The 18,123-nt window shown below is 39.7% G+C and overlaps 3 protein-coding genes across 4 annotated transcripts; 2 read left to right on the top strand and 1 right to left on the bottom strand.

Annotated features, from left to right (window-relative positions):
* The first annotated feature begins 354 nt into the window (after positions 1-354).
* Positions 355-6,701, top strand: ca4c (carbonic anhydrase IV c). Its single transcript, XM_018690989.2, has 8 exons — positions 355-543; positions 2,971-3,018; positions 3,716-3,880; positions 4,140-4,285; positions 4,460-4,552; positions 4,655-4,721; positions 4,848-5,011; positions 5,521-6,701. The coding sequence occupies exons 1-8, from the start codon at positions 489-491 to the stop codon at positions 5,707-5,709; spliced, it is 927 nt and encodes a 308-aa protein (XP_018546505.1). The 5' UTR covers positions 355-488; the 3' UTR covers positions 5,710-6,701.
* A 659-nt stretch (positions 6,702-7,360) lies between these two features.
* On the bottom strand, positions 7,361-13,006 carry asl (argininosuccinate lyase). Its single transcript, XM_018691571.2, has 16 exons — positions 12,840-13,006; positions 12,435-12,629; positions 11,741-11,824; positions 10,923-10,979; positions 10,719-10,816; positions 10,535-10,612; positions 10,329-10,406; positions 10,199-10,251; positions 9,885-9,947; positions 9,665-9,779; positions 9,431-9,515; positions 8,839-8,898; positions 8,652-8,735; positions 8,465-8,545; positions 7,960-8,066; positions 7,361-7,762 (listed from the first exon to the last, which is right to left on the bottom strand). Exons 1-16 carry the CDS (start codon positions 12,852-12,854, stop codon positions 7,618-7,620), a joined length of 1,398 nt encoding a protein of 465 aa, XP_018547087.1. The 5' UTR covers positions 12,855-13,006; the 3' UTR covers positions 7,361-7,617.
* Positions 12,538-17,928, top strand: LOC108893494 (serine protease FAM111A). Of its 2 annotated transcripts, none has more exons than XM_051078757.1 (3): positions 12,538-12,674; positions 14,672-14,765; positions 15,058-17,928. In XM_051078757.1, the coding sequence occupies exons 2-3, from the start codon at positions 14,721-14,723 to the stop codon at positions 16,969-16,971; spliced, it is 1,959 nt and encodes a 652-aa protein (XP_050934714.1). In that variant the 5' UTR covers positions 12,538-12,674; positions 14,672-14,720; the 3' UTR covers positions 16,972-17,928. The 2 variants fall into 2 exon arrangements, with proteins under 2 accessions (XP_050934714.1, XP_018547084.1); XM_018691568.2 differs by lacking the exon at positions 12,538-12,674 and adding an exon at positions 13,852-14,092.
* The last annotated feature ends 195 nt before the right edge of the window (positions 17,929-18,123 follow it).

Raw genomic sequence — 18,123 nt, 5'->3', positions numbered from 1 at the left:
TCAGCCCCAGAAACCACAAAATACTTAATACGACTGTTGCAGTTGTCCCAAGACCTGTAATCATACTTAGATGTGTAAAACATGCGCATTTCCGTGTTAAATTCGCTACTTTTACATTGTCAATGCCAGTTTATAAAGTAGCATCTTTGGGATTGTGACACAGTTTTTTAGTTTAATGACGGAGTCAGAATCTGTTCCCTTGATGGTATCACAAACGGTGGTGGAAATAACACCACACTATCTGATTTCACCACCAGGTGTCCGTCTTTCCTCTTTTACATACCTGAGAGGTTGCTCAGAGTCACACACACACACACACACACACACACACACACACCCCTCTTTCATAGAGAAACACACACACCTTTTGTCATAGTCTCATAAAAGTTTCCCTCCCACCCTCAAATGACTGCACAGAGTCAGGATGTGAAGACAGCTTATATTTAGTCTCATCAGGATCTTCTCTGGTCTCTGTGCTGGTCCTGATCATGGGTCTTTCTCTCTACCTCCTGACTTTGTTTTCTCTCCTCTCTCAGTCCACAGGTAGGACACACACACACACACACACACACACACACACTCTTACAGTACTAAGACAATTAACACTACGCACAAAACTATGGCTGGCTTCAGTTTTCTGGGTTTAGTTTACACTGCTGCACACACTTCGCATGAAAAATTATTATTATTTCAGCTCATCATTAAAAGTATTGTGGTGCAGAAGTTGCAGCTCCTTAAAATATAGTGAAGAAATTGTTGCAGTATGTCATTCAGATAGGTCACAGCTGTACTGTTTTCTGAATGCATCTTCTAACACTTAAAAAACCTTTGCATCCAGAGAATCAAAACCTGGGGAAGAGAGGGTTAACAAGATAATTAACACAGGAAAAATATATATTTCTGTAACACAAAGATGCATATTTGTACTGCCTTTACTGTAATCTTTGCTTTTTTCATGGTAGTCACTGGCTAATTTTACTCATTTGGGATCATTCAAATAAAACATGGAGAAAAATGAATGTGGGGCTGCAAGTGGAGCTGCAACAAACATTATTATTGTTATTAACAATATTTTCATTATTATCTAATCTGCTGTTAGATTTCTCAGTAGATTAATCAATTTTTGGTCTATAAAACACCAGAATACAGTGAAAAATGTGAATCCCAGTGGAGAATAATTCTGCTCACACTCATGACATGAAGTGCCCTTTTTTTGTCTGAGCAAAAGTCCAGAACTAAAAAAAATAACTATAATGTAAAACAAGGAAAAGGAGCAAAATTACTTTAGATTAATTGATTGAGTCACCGATTAGTTTTCTGTCAACTCATTAGTTAATTTACTGATTGCAGCTCTAGTTTCCAGTGGACATTGCTTTGTTTTAAATTAACACTAACTTTGGTCACAATTCACAGTCACAGGATAAGTGGATGCCTCACTGGAGCACAAGTCACTAGTCAGAGCACGCCATGCAAGGCTGAAGCAGGAAAACTGAGTGGGTTGAGTACTTCAGAGTTATCACTGAGTTGAACCTTTTGTTTGTAAGAGTAAGAATGTGTTATTTCTTCTTTAAAAATGCACAGCGTTGCTTTAAATGCTAAAAACATTGGGAGCCGCTGATTTAAGGGACAAATTTCTCTAAGATGCTGCTTCATTACAAAATAGCCCAGTAAGAATAAGGAAAGGAAAAGAAAAGAAAGGAATTAAAGGAAAACAGAGTAAAGCTGGTGGATTTACAGTGGCACGTCTTAGGTTTGCCTTTTCTGCACTGCTCAGTTTGGCACAGGTGTATGAGCCAGGTGGAGTAAAGCCAACCTCCACCTGTGCATTGTTCTCAGTTGGTGAGAAATGTTGTCCCCTTTCAAAGAACGGCATTGTGGGAGGCAGCGGGGTTAATCTGTGTTCCTATATTAGCTAAATGGTTCTCTATAGTGCCTTTCATTCCCACCGCGGAGTCAGACACTGGAGTTTCATTCACATCAGGAATACAATACACAACCCACAGCACAAGACTAAATGACTTCATCAGCACCTGTTGGATGGACATGTTCAGTGCAGCGGCGTAGAGGCAGTTAAGGAGTTGGATAAAGGTTTTCTGAGCCAGATATCCACTTCACACTGAATGCAATCAGTGTAATCACAACCACTTCTGCACAACGGACAATTGATGACTTGTCTGAAAGATTTATCTGTGATAGGTATAGATGTAATAATGTGAATCAATAGAGGATAATTGCTTTCACTCGATGTACTTAAAGTCCATTATAAATTAAGTGAAACTTTTCCATTTATTTTAACATACCATGCAAGTCAATAATGGCAGTTTAGCTAAGAAACATATACAAACATTTATTGTTAATAGTTGTTTTTAAACACAGGCAGCAGCGGTGTAGTTAGCTGAATATGTAAATATTCTGCTAAATTAAAGCAGTAACTGGTTTCTTTTTAACCCCACAAGCTCAAAGTGACCTTGTGCAGAAAATGCTTCGTCCCATTGTTATTGTCAGTGTTTGTGTAACCTCCAAGTACATTAGACTCAGCACTCTCACTGCGTCTATCAGCAGGTCAGGATGTCACAGACTGTGTCCTGTGATTGTAATACATTATTTGTCACTGGTGATGATTTTTTCATGATTTGTTTATATAACTGCAGGTAATTTATATTTAACTGAATACAAAAGGCAATAACGACAGGATTAGTAATGTGAGAATTAATAATTATCTCGGATTGTGAGAGTTGGAAAGAGTTTTACCTTGTCTGACTTCTCAAAGTTCAGCTGCAGAGCACAAACACATTAGCAGATCAGCTAGTAAGACTGCTGATGGAGAAAAACCCCCACTGTGGCTAATAGAGCGTGAATGTGAGAGCAATTAATACTCATTTATTAACTGTAGAAAGCCAGCTTGTTTGACACACAGAACTGTACTGTATGTCTGAATATAAACTGAGTGCTGTGCTCTCTCCTCTACAGCTCAGTGGTGTTACCAGAGCCAGTACTCTTGTGATGACACATGTAAAGGTAAGAGACTGTCTTCATGCAAAAAAAAAAAAAAACATAGCTCATTTGTGCTGGCAGGTTATGACGACCCATAGTTACCTTTTAATGTTCAGTGACCTCTAGTGGCTGTAGTCATTATGATGGGACAATAAACATTGACAATAAAGATCTTCTTAAAATAACAGTACTTACTTTAACCTACACTACAATCTAACCTTTTTTTTGCCTAAATCTAACCAAACTGACCGTTCCATGACCTTAACCAAGTATTATTGTTACCATGATGACAAAGGTCCAGTATGCCTAATAGATTATATCCAAGGGGAGCAACAAGTGACCTATAAGGTCATTTAGGTTGGAAAAGTTGTTGATCCAAAATTGAGAACTGAAATTGTAAACTGTCACAGCAGAGGTCATGGTCTCATCCAGAGTCCCATCCATGGTTCAGGCAACAAAAGACAGACAGGACTGTGGAATGTGAACTCTGGTCTCTGGCGTGACCACTGTGCACTTTGTATGCCTGCCATTCACCCTATTTCTAGGAGGCAAACGCAGTCCCAGAGAGAGGTAACACTTTTGTTAGACTAGAGTGGTTTTAATCAACCGACTGACTTGCTCTCCCATCACAATATCTGAGAGGTACTACTGAGATGGTGCAGTCAGCCAGTGAAGCCTAAAATCTGATGAGTTTGTTGATGCTGCTGTTTGTGTTGTTTAGACCCCAGCCACTGGGCAGCTCAGTTTCCCAGCTGTGGAGGATTACGCCAGTCACCGATTAACATCGTCACCAGTAAAGTGCACGTCAACAGCGCCCTACCACCCTTCGACTTTATTGGTCACACCGACGTGATCAACATTACAGTGGAAAACAAAGGACACTCTGGTAATGAGGTTCTCCTCTCCTCCAGATGTTGAACACCTCTGGTTTGTTAATATACTCTAAAGGTGCTTTTCCACCAAAAGTTTCAGGAACTTTAATTTCCCAAGACCTGTCCAAGAACTTTCCCAACTTAGTTTAGACCCTGGTTTCTCTGATGGATAGAGGAGCTGAGTTCCCCAAAGGGTTCCTGTGTCTTGGGGAAAGTTCCTGTCGTGGAAGTGCACCTCAACTTTGACATCTGTATTAACTGTCTTCCCTGCAGCTCACTTTCATCTGCCGCAGTCAGTCCGATTGACGGGAGGAGCTCTGCCCGGTCACTACAGAGCTGCCCAGTTTCACTTCCACTGGGGAGGGAGTGGGAGACCAGGATCAGAGCACACCATCGATGGAGAGAGATTCCCCATGGAGGTACAGGAGACAGCACATCATTTGTTGATTTGGGAATAAAAAAATGAATTCATTTAACACTGCACTAAAATCAGAGGGCAGTTACTGTTTAACACAAGTCCATTTTTTTAACTACAGTGCCCTGTTGTGTAGACTTTACTCCAGTGTGCTGTAACCCTCTCCTCCTCTATACAGCTGCACATAGTCCACATTAAAGAACCGTATGGCTCCCTGGCAGAGGCAGAACATGATATGGCCGGTATAGCTCTGCTCGCCTTCCTGTTTGAGGTAATTGATTCATTGGGATTCATCTCCATAACTGCATTGTCACTAAAAATTTTAAAAATGACTCTTTAGGCTTGTGTCATAATATTAATAGTGTCCTCACAGGAAACAACAGATGATCATCCTCACTTGGACACAATAATAGCTGCTTTGGGCCGAGTACAAGTCAATGGTATGAGCTCTGTCACTTAAATGTGTGAAGTATGACATAATGAACTTTTTTTATGGTTGAAGTGCCCTAAGTCTGTGGCTGAGTCCTAACTTCCTCACATGTCTCCTCTCTTCTTTCTATGTTAAGGCAGCAGCACAGTGATCCCAAACTTTCGACTCAGTGACATTATCCCATCTGCAAAGGACCTGCACAGATACTACCGCTATGTGGGCTCCATGACAACTCCAGGATGTGAGCAGGCAGTTGCCTGGACGGTGTTTCACAGGACCCTGTCCATCAGCAGTCAACAGGTGAGCAAGTACCACTAACTATACAGCATGTTGTCCCAACTCCATGAACTTACTGTGCTCATACTGGATATAACATTACAGATATTATACTCAAACCAGATGCTGTGTATATTAAATAAGGATGAAATAAGGACAAATCTGTGAACTTTGTAGTTGGACATAAATTGTAGCATGTACTATAACTAAATGTATTGTAAAGAGATGTTATATCCCTGTGCAAAATGAAACATTTTTGAAGAATTTTTGGCAATTATAGATCTTGCTTTGAATTCTATTTTATGGGCTAGAAACCGTAAACTTTAAGGATCAGAGTCTGAAAAAGTAAACTTTGAGTCACTGACAGAAACATTATTTTTTTCATGTTGTTTTTTTTTTTTGCACTAAAACATAACTTTATGTAACTTTTGACTAAAAATGGTTGGATTTTCCCTTCCAGTATTTGACCTTTTGTCTTGCTGCTCCTGTTTAAACTTCCTTGCTGCTTCTTAATACATTTTATTCCTCTCCAGCTGGATGCAGTAGTTAAGCAGTGTCGGTTCTGGACAGGACAGCCCATGACTGACATCTTCAGACCGACACAGCCTCTGGATGGCAGAGTTGTCTACCGCTCCAAGGCTGGTGCAGCTCAGACAAGTGAGATCCACTTATGGTTTGGTGTTTTCTCAGTTGTGTTTTGGACATCGGGTCTGATTCACTGACTCAGCACATTAAGAAACCACCTGATATAAGAGGCAAAAGCTACTGTTTATATAAGTGCAACTTTTTACCTGTGTGCTAGTGGAACAGACTGTTAATTATGTTTATGGTAATTCACTAAACAAAATGCTGACTGCATTTGCACATAAACTATGACCTGATAAATTCATCATGGTTGCTGTCACAGAGAGGTTATTGTGCAGAGTTACTTTTTTTTTACTGTTATTTTCCCCCAACCATGAAGTGAGCTCACTCTGTACATCTGAATTTTCACTTTCTAGTAACACTTTGGCACACTTGTTTTGTTTTAGTGGTAGTACATTCACTCATATTGTAGATTTATTAAGATTATTAATTTTGCCTGACTAATTATCAGAGATGCAGCTGCTCGTGTTTTTCAGACAATGATGTTTCTGATCACCTGATCTGATGTTTCCTGTAACACCACGAGGTTCATGTTTGTGGTTTTGACTGAAATTTGATAGCATCAATAACACAACTGCTAGTATGGCTGGAGACACTTAATTGTGTTGCTACTTGATGTGTGGATTGCCTCTTCAAATGATCAGAGATACTGCCTCTGTAATCCTTATTTTTGAATTAGTGAAGCTCTCGGTCTCCATTTGAGTTTTAACATCCTGTGGCATGTGAGGGGTAGGAAGCTTTACCTCAGCAGTCGTCTTTCTGGGTCAATATTTGATATAATTTACATAAACTAAAACAGAATTGTGATGAATAAAATGTAGAATTAGGAGTTTAGAATAGTTTTTCTTTCTTAGTTACATATAAGCTAAGGGGCTTTCCGTACATATTAACTACTGTTCTGCTAATTTCTTCTTTACTCATCATGTATAGTGTACCTTGTAATTTTGCTCAGATGATTGAACGTAGAGGTAAGATCAGATGATATGGCACTTCCTAAATGTACTGTACACTTGTTTATTTGTTGGAAAACTGATTAAGTTCTAAATGTACATAAATACCTATGATTCTCTGCCAGAGTAACTGCGTCTTCTCTATTCCTGCTTACAGCATGTGATCGTCTTTTAGTGCTTAATACACTGCTTTGGATATAATCGACATTTATGAAAATAAAACTGTGGAGAAATGCTGCCAGATTTAGTATAAAAACAATAAATGAGCAGTCAGTCAATTTCTTTGAACCTTTGTAGAATTACAGATTAGATTTAAATAATTCTACATTAGGAGTCCATTGACTTCTTTTTAGAGACAATAGCACTGATCACTAAAATTAGAGAATGATCATGGATTGTTTCTGTTTCTTGAGGATCTGTACAGAACGTTTGTGTACAACTGTCCTAGAAAACCTCACGTTTTTGTCTTAAAACTTTTATCTAAAATTATCTGTAGGAATAAATTTGCCTTATAGTGCATTGTGTGTAGCTCCTCAACAGGTGAGTTTTATAAAATTAACCAACAATAATGTAAGTTATCATTAACTTTATTACATAGCTAGAACACTGCACATTTTTATTGTTATAGCTGCAGCTTTGGGCATACACACAATGTTAAACCAGAGTTTTAATAAATAATCAACCCTTGCTTTGTGTCTGTTGTAAAAACAGTCTCTCTGTGCCATTAAATAGCACCTGATGGACACCCAATGAAGCCATGATAAATCAGACAGAAAAACAAGTTTGAGTAACATTTATTTATTTATTTCACCTAGTTTACACTGGTCAGGTATTTTGTAACATTTCTGTGCATTATCAGATCATTGATTGCACATCATCCATGTAACATGTACAGTATGAAGAAGAGAGGAGAATGTTTGAAAGGCAACATGGTTTCCAAGTCATAAATACGTCATTTTGACCTAAAGTGTCATACTTATCAAAATTTTGGCAGTAAACCTGATTCAGATTTTTAAAGGTGAAACTGGTTCAAGGTCACTGTGCCTGTTTCTTCAGCCAGGTCCTCAGGTACTCCACCTGTGCAGCGACACTACTCTTGGCTGTGCCTCCAGGAGCACTGTACTGCTCCACACTGCTCCTGTAGTCCCACACTGAGGACACGTCACTTTCAAACAGAGGGCTAAATGACACAACAGATACAGAGAAGAGAAAGAAGGAGAGGGAGAAAATTGGGAAAAATCATGATACAATATGTCTGGAGTACCGTTTGTAAGGCAGAAATTAGAGAAAGACTAAAATTAATTCTGCTTAAAGAAGTCTGCAGTATTTTTAGGCTTTTGGGTTGTGGTTTTGTGTGTGTAACAGAGAGGCAATCACCTAACAGCACTCAGGTCTTCCACAGTGAGTTGATTCAGGGTGACATTTTTGGATTCGGCTGTAAACACAGCCTTACCAGAGACACCATGGGCCTCTCTGAAAGGCATCTGAAACACAGAGTATCACTGGGTTATACAACAAACAAATACATGTAAATAATTTTTTTTGAATAACCAGTGATTGATGTTGCACGATCTGCCCTGGGTTCTTCCTCTGCCCTACAACCTACATGTTACATGTCCTCCATGAAAAAGACTGGAGCAATCAGTGTGTTCCAGTCTTTTCTCTCTTAGAGAGGCACCTGACTCAGCTGTGTATAGATGACAGGTGTATGGAGGACACATTTCTGCTAAATAAGATGCTACATTTGTTGAGGATTTACCAGGATGAGGATTTTTTGGGGACTTTTATTGCTTCTGAACTGATTTTCTTTGTAATTACTTCTAGAAGAAATTTACAATTTGCACATTTAGATGGAAATGTATCAACAGTGTGAACTACTCACTCCCTTCCTCACAAGGTAGTAGGCCAGATCAGTAGCCAACATGTCAGGACTGAGAGCTGCCTCCATCACACTCTGGTTGATCTGAAACACAGGAGGAATGGCATTGGAAACAAAATCATTGTCAGTTTGAAAGTTTGGGATGTCCAGAGCAGTGTGCTTTCAGCGTTACTTGACTTAAATCTCTGACCTGTAGAGTCGACATGACTCCATTCGTCACCTGCAGCACAGCATGAACAGTGTCATAGCAGTCAAACATGGCCTCTTTATCCTCCTGAAGAGGGACAGCAAACACAAAGACAGCATGACAAAAAAGTTATAGAGAAAAATTTCCAGTAAAAACTGAAGTGAAAGCACACAAAGAGACACTTTCATACCTGCAGGTCTTTGTTGTAGGTGCTGGGCAGGCCCTTCAGTGTCATCATGAACCCTGCACACTGAAATACAGGCAAAGTTAAAATGTGAGTTTGATGAGTCATAGAAAGTACAAATAAAAGCAGTAATGTGTGTTTAAGGTCAGATAGTCTATGTGTCGAGAGGTAAAAAGATTCATCCACAAAGCTCTGACTCATAAAACCTAATAGCAGCAGGTAGACCTGCCATGCCAGCATATACAAGTGATTAGAGTGATATATATCGCCAGAAAAAACTGGTGATAGCTGTCTCCAGCAGATGGTGGATGGAGTGAGACATTACTGCTAAACATATCAATCGTCTTCTTCTAATGAATAAAAGAGAAAACCTTTAGGCAAAGAAGCAAAATTGCTTCTCAAGGGAAGAACAGGAAATGTGATCTTCACTTGTACTAACAGCAGTGACCTCACAGATGTCACCATCAAATTTCACTAGGACGTATTAAGAGCAATATCTGCACCGATAGCAGTGTGAGCTTCTGAGATGCAACATTAACTGGCAGTGATGTCCCTTCACTGAACAGATCATTTAACAGAAGTCTGTCTTCAGTCTTACTCTGCCAAAGACACGACCTGCTTTGCTCCTGATCAGCTCCAGACTGTCAGCATTCTTCTTCTGGGGCATCAGACTGCTGCCTGTGCTACACACACACACACACACACACACACACACACACACACACACACACACACACACACACACACACATGACGTGGGGTTTTTACAGACAAACCATGAAATAAAATGTTTTACCTGTCATTTCGTATCACATAATAAAGCACAAGCTGACCTGTAGGCGTCAGACAGTGTGATGAAGGAGAACTCCTTTGTGCTGTACAGCATCAGGTCCTCAGCCATTTTACTGAGGTGGGTCAGACACAGCGAAGCCCAGAACAAGAACTCCACTGCAGAGACACACACACACAAACATGAGACGACTTAGAGAAACTTACAAAAGACAGAATTTGATTTGAAAACTTGAAAGTATTTTGTGTGTGTGGCTTACGCACCAACAGAGTCTCTTTGGCCTGTGGCGTCCATGCTGTTGAGACTGATGCCATCAAACGCCAACTCTGCAGATCCAGAGGAGGAGAGATGGTGTTGCATTGATCACTGGTCACCTGGCAAATGTCTTTACTGTGGTCTCTACCAACTCCTGAGAGAAATATCTGTTTATTTAGCTGCTAAGGCAGGTGGTGTACAGTGGCTTTTTGAAGATTTTTTGTTTGGAAGTTCACTCTTACTGCTCTCACAGAGACATTTTTGGGGAGATTAAACCAAAACCTGTTTTTTTTGTTTGTTTTTTTTAGCAAAGTGGCCTAACCTTGGCGCAGTAGCTCCCTGTCGATGTCGAGTGGTGTTCCAGCAATGGCCCCACTGAAAACAACATGAAGCATTAACCCATCATGTCTGCCTGTGTGAAAATCAGTGAGTGTGTGTGAGTGTGTGTTCACCTGCCGAGAGGTAAAACATTAACTCTTTTCTTGATCTCCTGAAGCCGCTCCACGTCCCTGCTCAGAGCAACAGCGTGACTGAGGCAGGGGTTCAACCGGCGAGCGTGGGGAAAGAGAAACACGAGAGTGACGTGAACAACACATCGTCTAATATGAAAAGGTGGGAGACACACACTCTACAGTATGTTTTGCTTCATAAATGTCACCTCAGAATCCAGTGGCTCCATCTTATTGGCTGAGCTCTTTGCATGTGGGTGTAACCAGGAAACAGGACGTCAATTTCTCTGAAGTTTAGAGAGAGGTGACAGAAGACGCCACAGGAGAACTTTAAGAAAGCACAGTTACGAGCAGGTGTGTGTGGCTGTATGTTCCAGTGTGTATTTATCTCACGCTGCTGCCCGCTCCACCATGGTGGACACCAGCTGTAGGGCGTTTTCTGTGAGGGTTGAGATAGCATCTCGTAGCCACAGCATCATGTCAGTCACCACCTTATGAACCAAAACACACACACAGCACCATCTCACGATACTTAGTCAGCAAGTCCTTACTTCGGACTGATACTCAGGCTGCAATTTTGATCCTCTTAAGACAAACCTGGTCGTTTCTGCTTCTGCCAGTGTGCAGCTTCCCTGCAGGGGCACCAATCAGCTCCTGAGAAAACAGGAAGTCAAAGGACTATCACGTTTCTCATCACAGCCATCAGGGCTAGAAGAAAACACCTTGTTTATAGCACGTGTTGTTCTTTTTTTCTTAACTGTAAACAAATGCGATGAAAAAATCAAAAGCAACATCGTTTCTTAATACTTTCCAACTTCTCTACCTTGTCTGTGGTATTCAGAAATATGGAAATATAAAGTAAAAAGTCCATCTGTAAGGGGCTGTTTTCAGCAGTGGACTAAATAACATTTGGTGATCTGGTAAGTATTTACCCAAGCAGGACAGTGTATATGGCACTGGTTCAAAATAAGTTACACTACCCCATGCCAACCAGTGAAACAGTGCAATGCAACATCGTGGCTGACTGATGTGTTTTCAATAGGAAAACACAGGAGATTTAGGGCTACACAGACAATACATGTTAGCAGATGTTAGCCTTATCTGGCAGGTTTGGATAGTAAGATAATATTTTTTATTTAGGTTAATTACACATTGAATACAGCACAGCATATTTCAAAGAAAATGTTACTATAACCAACACAAATGTCCAAAACTACAAAAATCAGACCTAAGTTATAATAAACTGTAATAATCTGACAAAATAATTTCAGGTCTGCCTCCTTATTGAGTCTGAGACCTTGTACATAGAGATGTCCCCTGCATCAAAACACCACATGTGTAACAAACTATAGTATATTAATATGTGAAATACAATTTCACTCACATCTGCTGAAAAAAAACAAGCTGAATCTCACCTTCAGCCTGCGCTCATTGGCGGTGTGAATGTCTTCATCTCCAGGTTTGATGACAAAAACACCTTTGGACCACTCTTCAGAAATCTGAAAAGAAAAAAAGCACATTATCACTTATTAACTAAAGTGATAATACACACAGTAAATGAAAATGTTTGTCTGCCGCTTCTCTTAAACATGACACACCCCCTGACATATGGAGAATATGAGCTATATGTGTTGATCTTTTCACCACATTATCTACACAATTTGTGTTTTAAAGTCTCATTGATTACCTTACAATACTAGACCCTGAAAACTGGCCTGGCTGCGTGGGTTAGAATTACTGAAGCTGTTTGGCAGCTGAAACCTGTCACATGATGATACTATTGTTCACCATACACTCAGAGCAGCAGACTACAGAGGAATCCTGCGCAATGGCAGATTTTCTGCTGTCATCCATTAACCTGTATCTACATTGGGCACAAGGGCAGACAGTGACAAACATGCCCAGCACCCAGCAGGAGTGTTTGCCCATGCATAATCATACAGTTGCACAAGAGTCAGCTTGGATTTGCAATTAGGTTCTCTGAGGAACTTGATCTCACTTGATGTCTGTTTTCCCTGAAGCTCAACACAGCTTCAGGTGTGTGTGTGTGTGTGTGTGTGTGTGTGAGAGAGAGAGAGAGAGAGAGAGAGAGAGAGAATGAGAATTTACCTGATCCAGCCCTTGTAAAATCTGGTTCATCTCATCCGTGGTGACTAGCTTCGCCTTCTCCAGACCTTTCACATAAGCCTTGCTCCCTCGGATGTCAGCATCCCACATCCTCTGGTCATAAGCGATGGATGCATTGAACTTCTCCATGATAGGATCAGTGTCTCCCACGAAACGACCTCCCCAAAGTTTGTTTCCCTGATGAGGAAGAGAGGTAACATATGCGCACACTGCTGCATTAAGGTCAGTTAAAACCATACACAGCCTATAGCTAAAACACATTGAGCGAGCGTTATACACTGACCAGCAGAGTTTGACAGTTTGTTTTGATAGCGACCAGCTGGGCGTTAAAACAACAACACATGGCGGCGGGTGGTTAGGGTTCCTGAAGCTAAACGTTAACCTTACCTCTGTACTGGCCATATTTCATCCACTGTAGCGGGTGTCTGTAGCGGTTTTAGCTGAGCACCGTTACCGTCAGAAGTTAATACCGGGGCTTCTGGCCGCGCGGCAAGAACGAGGTAGATTCTACTGAAGCGACAGCCTACAAGGTCCCTTTAAAACACGTCACTGAAGACGTTGCAAGCTTCGCTACGTTACGTACGGTACGTAATCCGTAAAAAGGAATCCGTAAAGAACGGAGCGTAGAGAGGCTTTGAAGTAAGCGACTGGCAGTTTCTCTAAACTTCCTTAAAACAAAGGCACGAGCTCTGCATCCGTGGTGAAGAGGGGAGGGTGAAACATAGGCATGCAGAATATAAACTCGCAATAAAGTCATGACTTTAAACACTGTTACACTAGGTGGTGACCTGCACCTTTAGCTGGCCCCTCAATAAAACTAAGGAAAATAGAGGAATGCAGAAATATAAATTAAACTCATTTTGATTCCTGCACATATTGGGGTGGATGGGAATTTAACTGGCAGATATGGAAAAGTGGCAACAAGAGCGATGAATATGGTCATATAATATAACAAGGCTGAGATTAAAACTGTACTGAAGTCAGACATGAAAACCAAATGGCAGAAAGAATGGGACAGAAAAGAGGGACCGAAAATATTTACTTTAGTATAGTATAGAACTGAGAGGAGACAACAGAAGCAGAAAGGATACAGAGGTTTGGTCACATCGGTCTGAAAAGCACATTAAAAGTAAGGAATATATATGTTATGGGTAGATGTGAACACTGCGGGCTACATGGAAACGGTGGAGCATTTTTATACTGTATATGAGCAAGAGAGACAGGTCCTTACATTTGCACTCCAAAGGAAACACATGACAACACAGAAATGTTACAGAGGAATTCAGGTGATGTACGGGGCAGGGCTATTTTCAGATTATGAGAGGGCCCCGGAAATTGTTAGGAGAATTTGATGTAGTGCAGAAGTAACCGTTCTGCTCCACACCCCATCCAGAAGGTGGCGGTAGTGCACCTAAGCTGTCATTTACCAAGAGGAAGAAGAGGAAAGACATTCGAAAAACGGCGCGCACTTCATAATGGACAGAACCGTGTGGATGATTTGTTGAATTTTTGTTAAGTTATTCGAGTTTAAAATAACTTAACTGTTCTGTACAAGCTAAAGAAGCTAACGAAGAGTTAACTGTGGTTCAATGAGTCTTGAGACAGAAGATTCTCGAAAAGGTTTTCTTATCTCGACACTGGTGAGTCGCTATATACATAATGCCGTATATAAAAATAAGAATACGAGAAATGAATAACAATAACAACAGTAACAGACACGTTATAAGAATGGCGATAATAATAAATAAAGTACAGAGGCAAAAGTAAGGGTGTACTGCGAGTAGACTGTGCACAAGTCAGAGAGCAGTGTTTCCCCGTGTTAAACCACTGCACAAATAGTTCCGGTTGTTCAGCACAGATTATAACAGGAAGTCATGGTAGGGAAACAGAAATTTGCAAATGCCAGACATTTATTTGAGATTAACCATGCTTTTTAACTGACACGTTTAAATGTATAAAATAACCCTTTTCTGTTTTATTATAATCTAATGCACTTGTAGGAATATCTATTGTGCTTTATTTGGTTGTGTTTTGTGCTTGCAATAAGTTTTGTTTAGAGTGAAAAGAACATAGCTGTTGCAGAAACTAATGCAGTGTACAAACACTGTATGCATAAAAAGAGTGACAGCTACCTTACATTTGTTGTTTTTATTTTTTTTATTTGTGTGTTTGTAAGTCAGTCAAGAAATTATTCATATTTCTGTTTCTTTTTCCTGTAGGTGTACTTAATCATCTTCCTGCATTGTTAAAAGCCAGCTCACATTAAAAATGGAACCTAAATTGAAGACTGAACCTCTGGACAGATTTGTTGAGGTATTGATTTTCTCCTATGTAATGAAATATGGGCTAAAGTCTTGTCAGCTTAATTCATGTTGTTTCAAGTGCATGTAAATAACCTGTACCATTACATTTTGATTAATGCTTTACAGAGTTTGGCAATTACATTTAGCTCCACATCTCTTGTTAAGGAGATAAATGAAAAAGGAAAATAATGACAACATGTTTTAAGCATTTGTTTCATGATGTGACAAGAGTGGTATCATTTTAATTTATTAGAAATTGTTTTACTGTCAATTAAATGAGGCTTAAATGTTTTTATTTTTAGGAAGAGGAGCCACATCCAGCCCATTCTTTTGAGTGGTGCCTAAATGGCAAGACACCCACATCTGTTACCTGCAACAAAGCAGGAACTGTTGAAGACTCATTGAAAAAAAGTTCACAGTTCAGAACAACTGCAAAAAAGAACAAAGACAAAGAGCTTGTCATTGTGAGAGATGGGAAAGCTATCAGTTCACACTTTCCATGCAGCTTAATTGGAAAAGAACGTTTAACTGTCAAGTATGTTAAAAGTGAAGGCAAGGCAAAGAAACTGGGCAGTCATGTTAAAACTGAAGGCAAGGCAAAGAAACCAGGCTGTCGGGGGTCATCTGATGAGCTTGTGATCTTTAATGTACTGACAAAAGGAGGTAAAAATGTAGTGAAGATCATGAGAAACCCAGCACTAACAAAAATTGTTCAGAAAATTACTGTTTATGCAAAGAAAGGGGAAAAAGTGAAGCAAGCTCTAAAAAGAGATGGTCGTTTTATGAATATCATATTCAAAAAGACCTGTGCACTTTTTCACATGAAGACTGAGGTAAATACGGAAATGTCCAACCTCGTTGACGATCTTGATGGTAACACTTACCAGATCATACTGCTCAGTAAGTCTAGTCCACCAGACAGTCAGCCTGGCAGTCTTGATGATGCTTACATGATGTCAAGTGAGTCTCAGAGATCTGACTCTGATGAAAACAAAGACCCCTCACAGCAGTCTACCATAACTGAGTCAGTGAATGACAATGCACCGCAAAGTAAACTAGAACTAAATGGTAATACGGCACCAGAAAAAATATTACGTAAAATACCTCTGGCACAAAAAATACAGAATCATTTGTCTTCAGAATTTGAACATTCAGTGAAAAAAATGAAAACAGTTTCTAAGCTCTCTCGTATCCAGAATATCATGCGTGTAGAGTATGGAAAGAATGATCAGACATGCAGGGAGGTGAAAACAATGAAGAAACTGATGGATCTTAGTAATTCTGTTTGTCATGTGAGAATAAATGGGAGTGCAGCCGGAACTGGCTTCCTCCTGTTTGACAACTTTGCTCTTACAAATGGCCACGTACTGAAAGATATTTATAATGAGAATAGAAAGGAGCTTGATGAGAGGGTCACAGTTCATTTCTCTTTCGAAAGTCTGGACCAGGTAGTTGGAGGACAAGACTCAACAGGAGAAATGGAAGTGGAAGAGGTAGCTGGCTTTGAATATTGTCCTGATGCATCAGGACACATGTACGACTGGGCTTTGTTAAGGCTCAGTGCTAATCAGACATTGCCCACTGGTCTGTTGACACACTTTGGATTCCTTCCCAAAAGTGGTGGAATTTGCATTATTGGGCATCCTGACGGTGGTGTGAAAAAAATAGATCCATGCTTGATTATTCCATCTGAGAAACGTAACCAGGTTGTGGAGAAGAGTTGTCATGAAAATCAAGGACACATTCAGTTGGTTACTCGCAATTTTTTTGAGGGTGTGGCTGAATCTGTTCAACGTAACACACAGGTTCTAACTTATGAATCTTGTTTTTATTTTGGGTCATCTGGCTCTCCTGTCTTTGACAGACACTGCAGAGTTGTTGCAATGCATTCAGGAGGATATGACTACCAAAGTGCAAAAGGTGAAACACAGAGTGTCATAGAGTTTGGCTATTGTTTGTCTGACATTCTTGAACACATCATCGTCCAGCTGGTGCAAAGAGGAAGGTCTGATGTGTTGAAGTCGTACCTCGCTTGCAGTTATGCACACCACCAAAACGTGATGAGCAACGTGAAGAAACTGGTTGAGAGCAGAAACTTCACAGCATTTAAAAATGTAGTCAACAGTTCAGTGGACATAAATGACGAGAGTTTGCAGAAGTTCTTTGAGTTCTTCTCACTGAAAGAGGAGTCTGTCCCAATGGACATTTCTTATTAAGTGTACACAGACAGTGAGCAACAAAGACTCATGTCTGTTTTCATATATCAGGTTACTTTTGTTAAAAACCAAAGGGGTGCGGGGATCTGATATAAAACTTGGTCTATAAATTGTTTTAAGTTTGTTTGTTTGTTCACTTTTTGGATAAAGAGAGCTGTGTTTTTTCAAAGACATTTTAGCCAGATGTCTGTAACTCTTGTTGCTCTTATTACTTGTTTATGCTTTATTATGTATAGTATTAGATTGTGTTAAAAAATTATTATCTTGTTTTTTAAACTCAATCATCAAGATGAGTCACAAAAATCCATGTGACAGGATCTGAATACTCTGAGTAAACTGGAACTAACTGTACATAATGTCTTCATCATGTTATTTACAGTATCATTAAGTGCAATAACTGTCATGCAGAAATGTTTGAATTGTGTCCAAATGTCACACCCTGAAATACAGGTTTTCTTTCCTGGTTTGTGCCTTTCAGTCAGACTGATCAACAGCTTGATACTTTATTCTTTATTTGGATCTTCATTAGCTTCCACACTGTGGTTGTCACATCTTTCCTGGGGACCACATTTAAGAATAAACCAACTTTTAAAACTTATTTTGAGTACTTTATGAAACAAAATTGTTATCTTTATTTTAAACTCTCTATCCATATGAATCACAAAAATCTATTATCAGTCTGGCTCTAACTGCTTCCATTTTACCTGGTGTCTGGCCTTTGGACTGTTTTTATTGTGCTTGTTGCTGTTTTGGAAAGATCTTATAAAAGATTTGGAATTCTTATCTGGTTAAAACTGGTTCATAAGTTTTGTTTGTTTGTATTTTTAAATAATGATTGATATATTTTTTCATGTTTTTCAGATGCCTGAAATAAAGGACTTTGATCTGTTTGTAAAGCTTCAAACAAGCCTATTTTTTCTCTTCAAACTAAAAATAAATACATATGGCACTATCTGACATTTGTTCATTAATCAAACAGAGTTTAATAGTGTAGGTAAATGGACAAATGTGGCATGTATTGAACATAATGTCATAATGTTATTTACAGTATCATCAAGGGTACTGTCACGGGAAATGTTTTTTGCATTGTGAATAAATGTCACAACTTACACGTTGTTTCCTCCTGGTTCCAGGTTTCTGCTTCTTTGCAGT

Source organism: Lates calcarifer, linkage group LG20 (assembly GCF_001640805.2).
Source record: "Lates calcarifer isolate ASB-BC8 linkage group LG20, TLL_Latcal_v3, whole genome shotgun sequence".
NCBI classification, from domain to species: Eukaryota; Metazoa; Chordata; class Actinopteri; family Centropomidae; genus Lates; species Lates calcarifer.
Note: the sequence above shows the minus strand (reverse complement) of the source record. Positions and strands in the feature narration are given on the sequence as shown.

Coding starts and splice junctions, on each gene's coding strand:
- ca4c (XM_018690989.2), top strand. CDS start 489: ATGGGTCTTTCTCTCTACCTCCTGACTTTGTTTTCTCTCCTCTCTCAG. Junction 544..2,970: donor TCTCCTCTCTCAGTCCACAG/GTAGGACACACA, acceptor TCTCCTCTACAG/CTCAGTGGTGTTACCAGAGC. Junction 4,553..4,654: donor TGCTCGCCTTCCTGTTTGAG/GTAATTGATTCA, acceptor GTGTCCTCACAG/GAAACAACAGATGATCATCC.
- asl (XM_018691571.2), bottom strand. Junction 8,736..8,838: donor CCTACAACAAAGACCTGCAG/GTATGAAAGTGT, acceptor GTCCCTCTTCAG/GAGGATAAAGAGGCCATGTT. Junction 7,763..7,959: donor GAAGACCTGAGTGCTGTTAG/GTGATTGCCTCT, acceptor TGTGTCATTTAG/CCCTCTGTTTGAAAGTGACG.
- LOC108893494 (XM_051078757.1), top strand. CDS start 14,721: ATGGAACCTAAATTGAAGACTGAACCTCTGGACAGATTTGTTGAG. Junction 14,766..15,057: donor CTCTGGACAGATTTGTTGAG/GTATTGATTTTC, acceptor TTTTATTTTTAG/GAAGAGGAGCCACATCCAGC.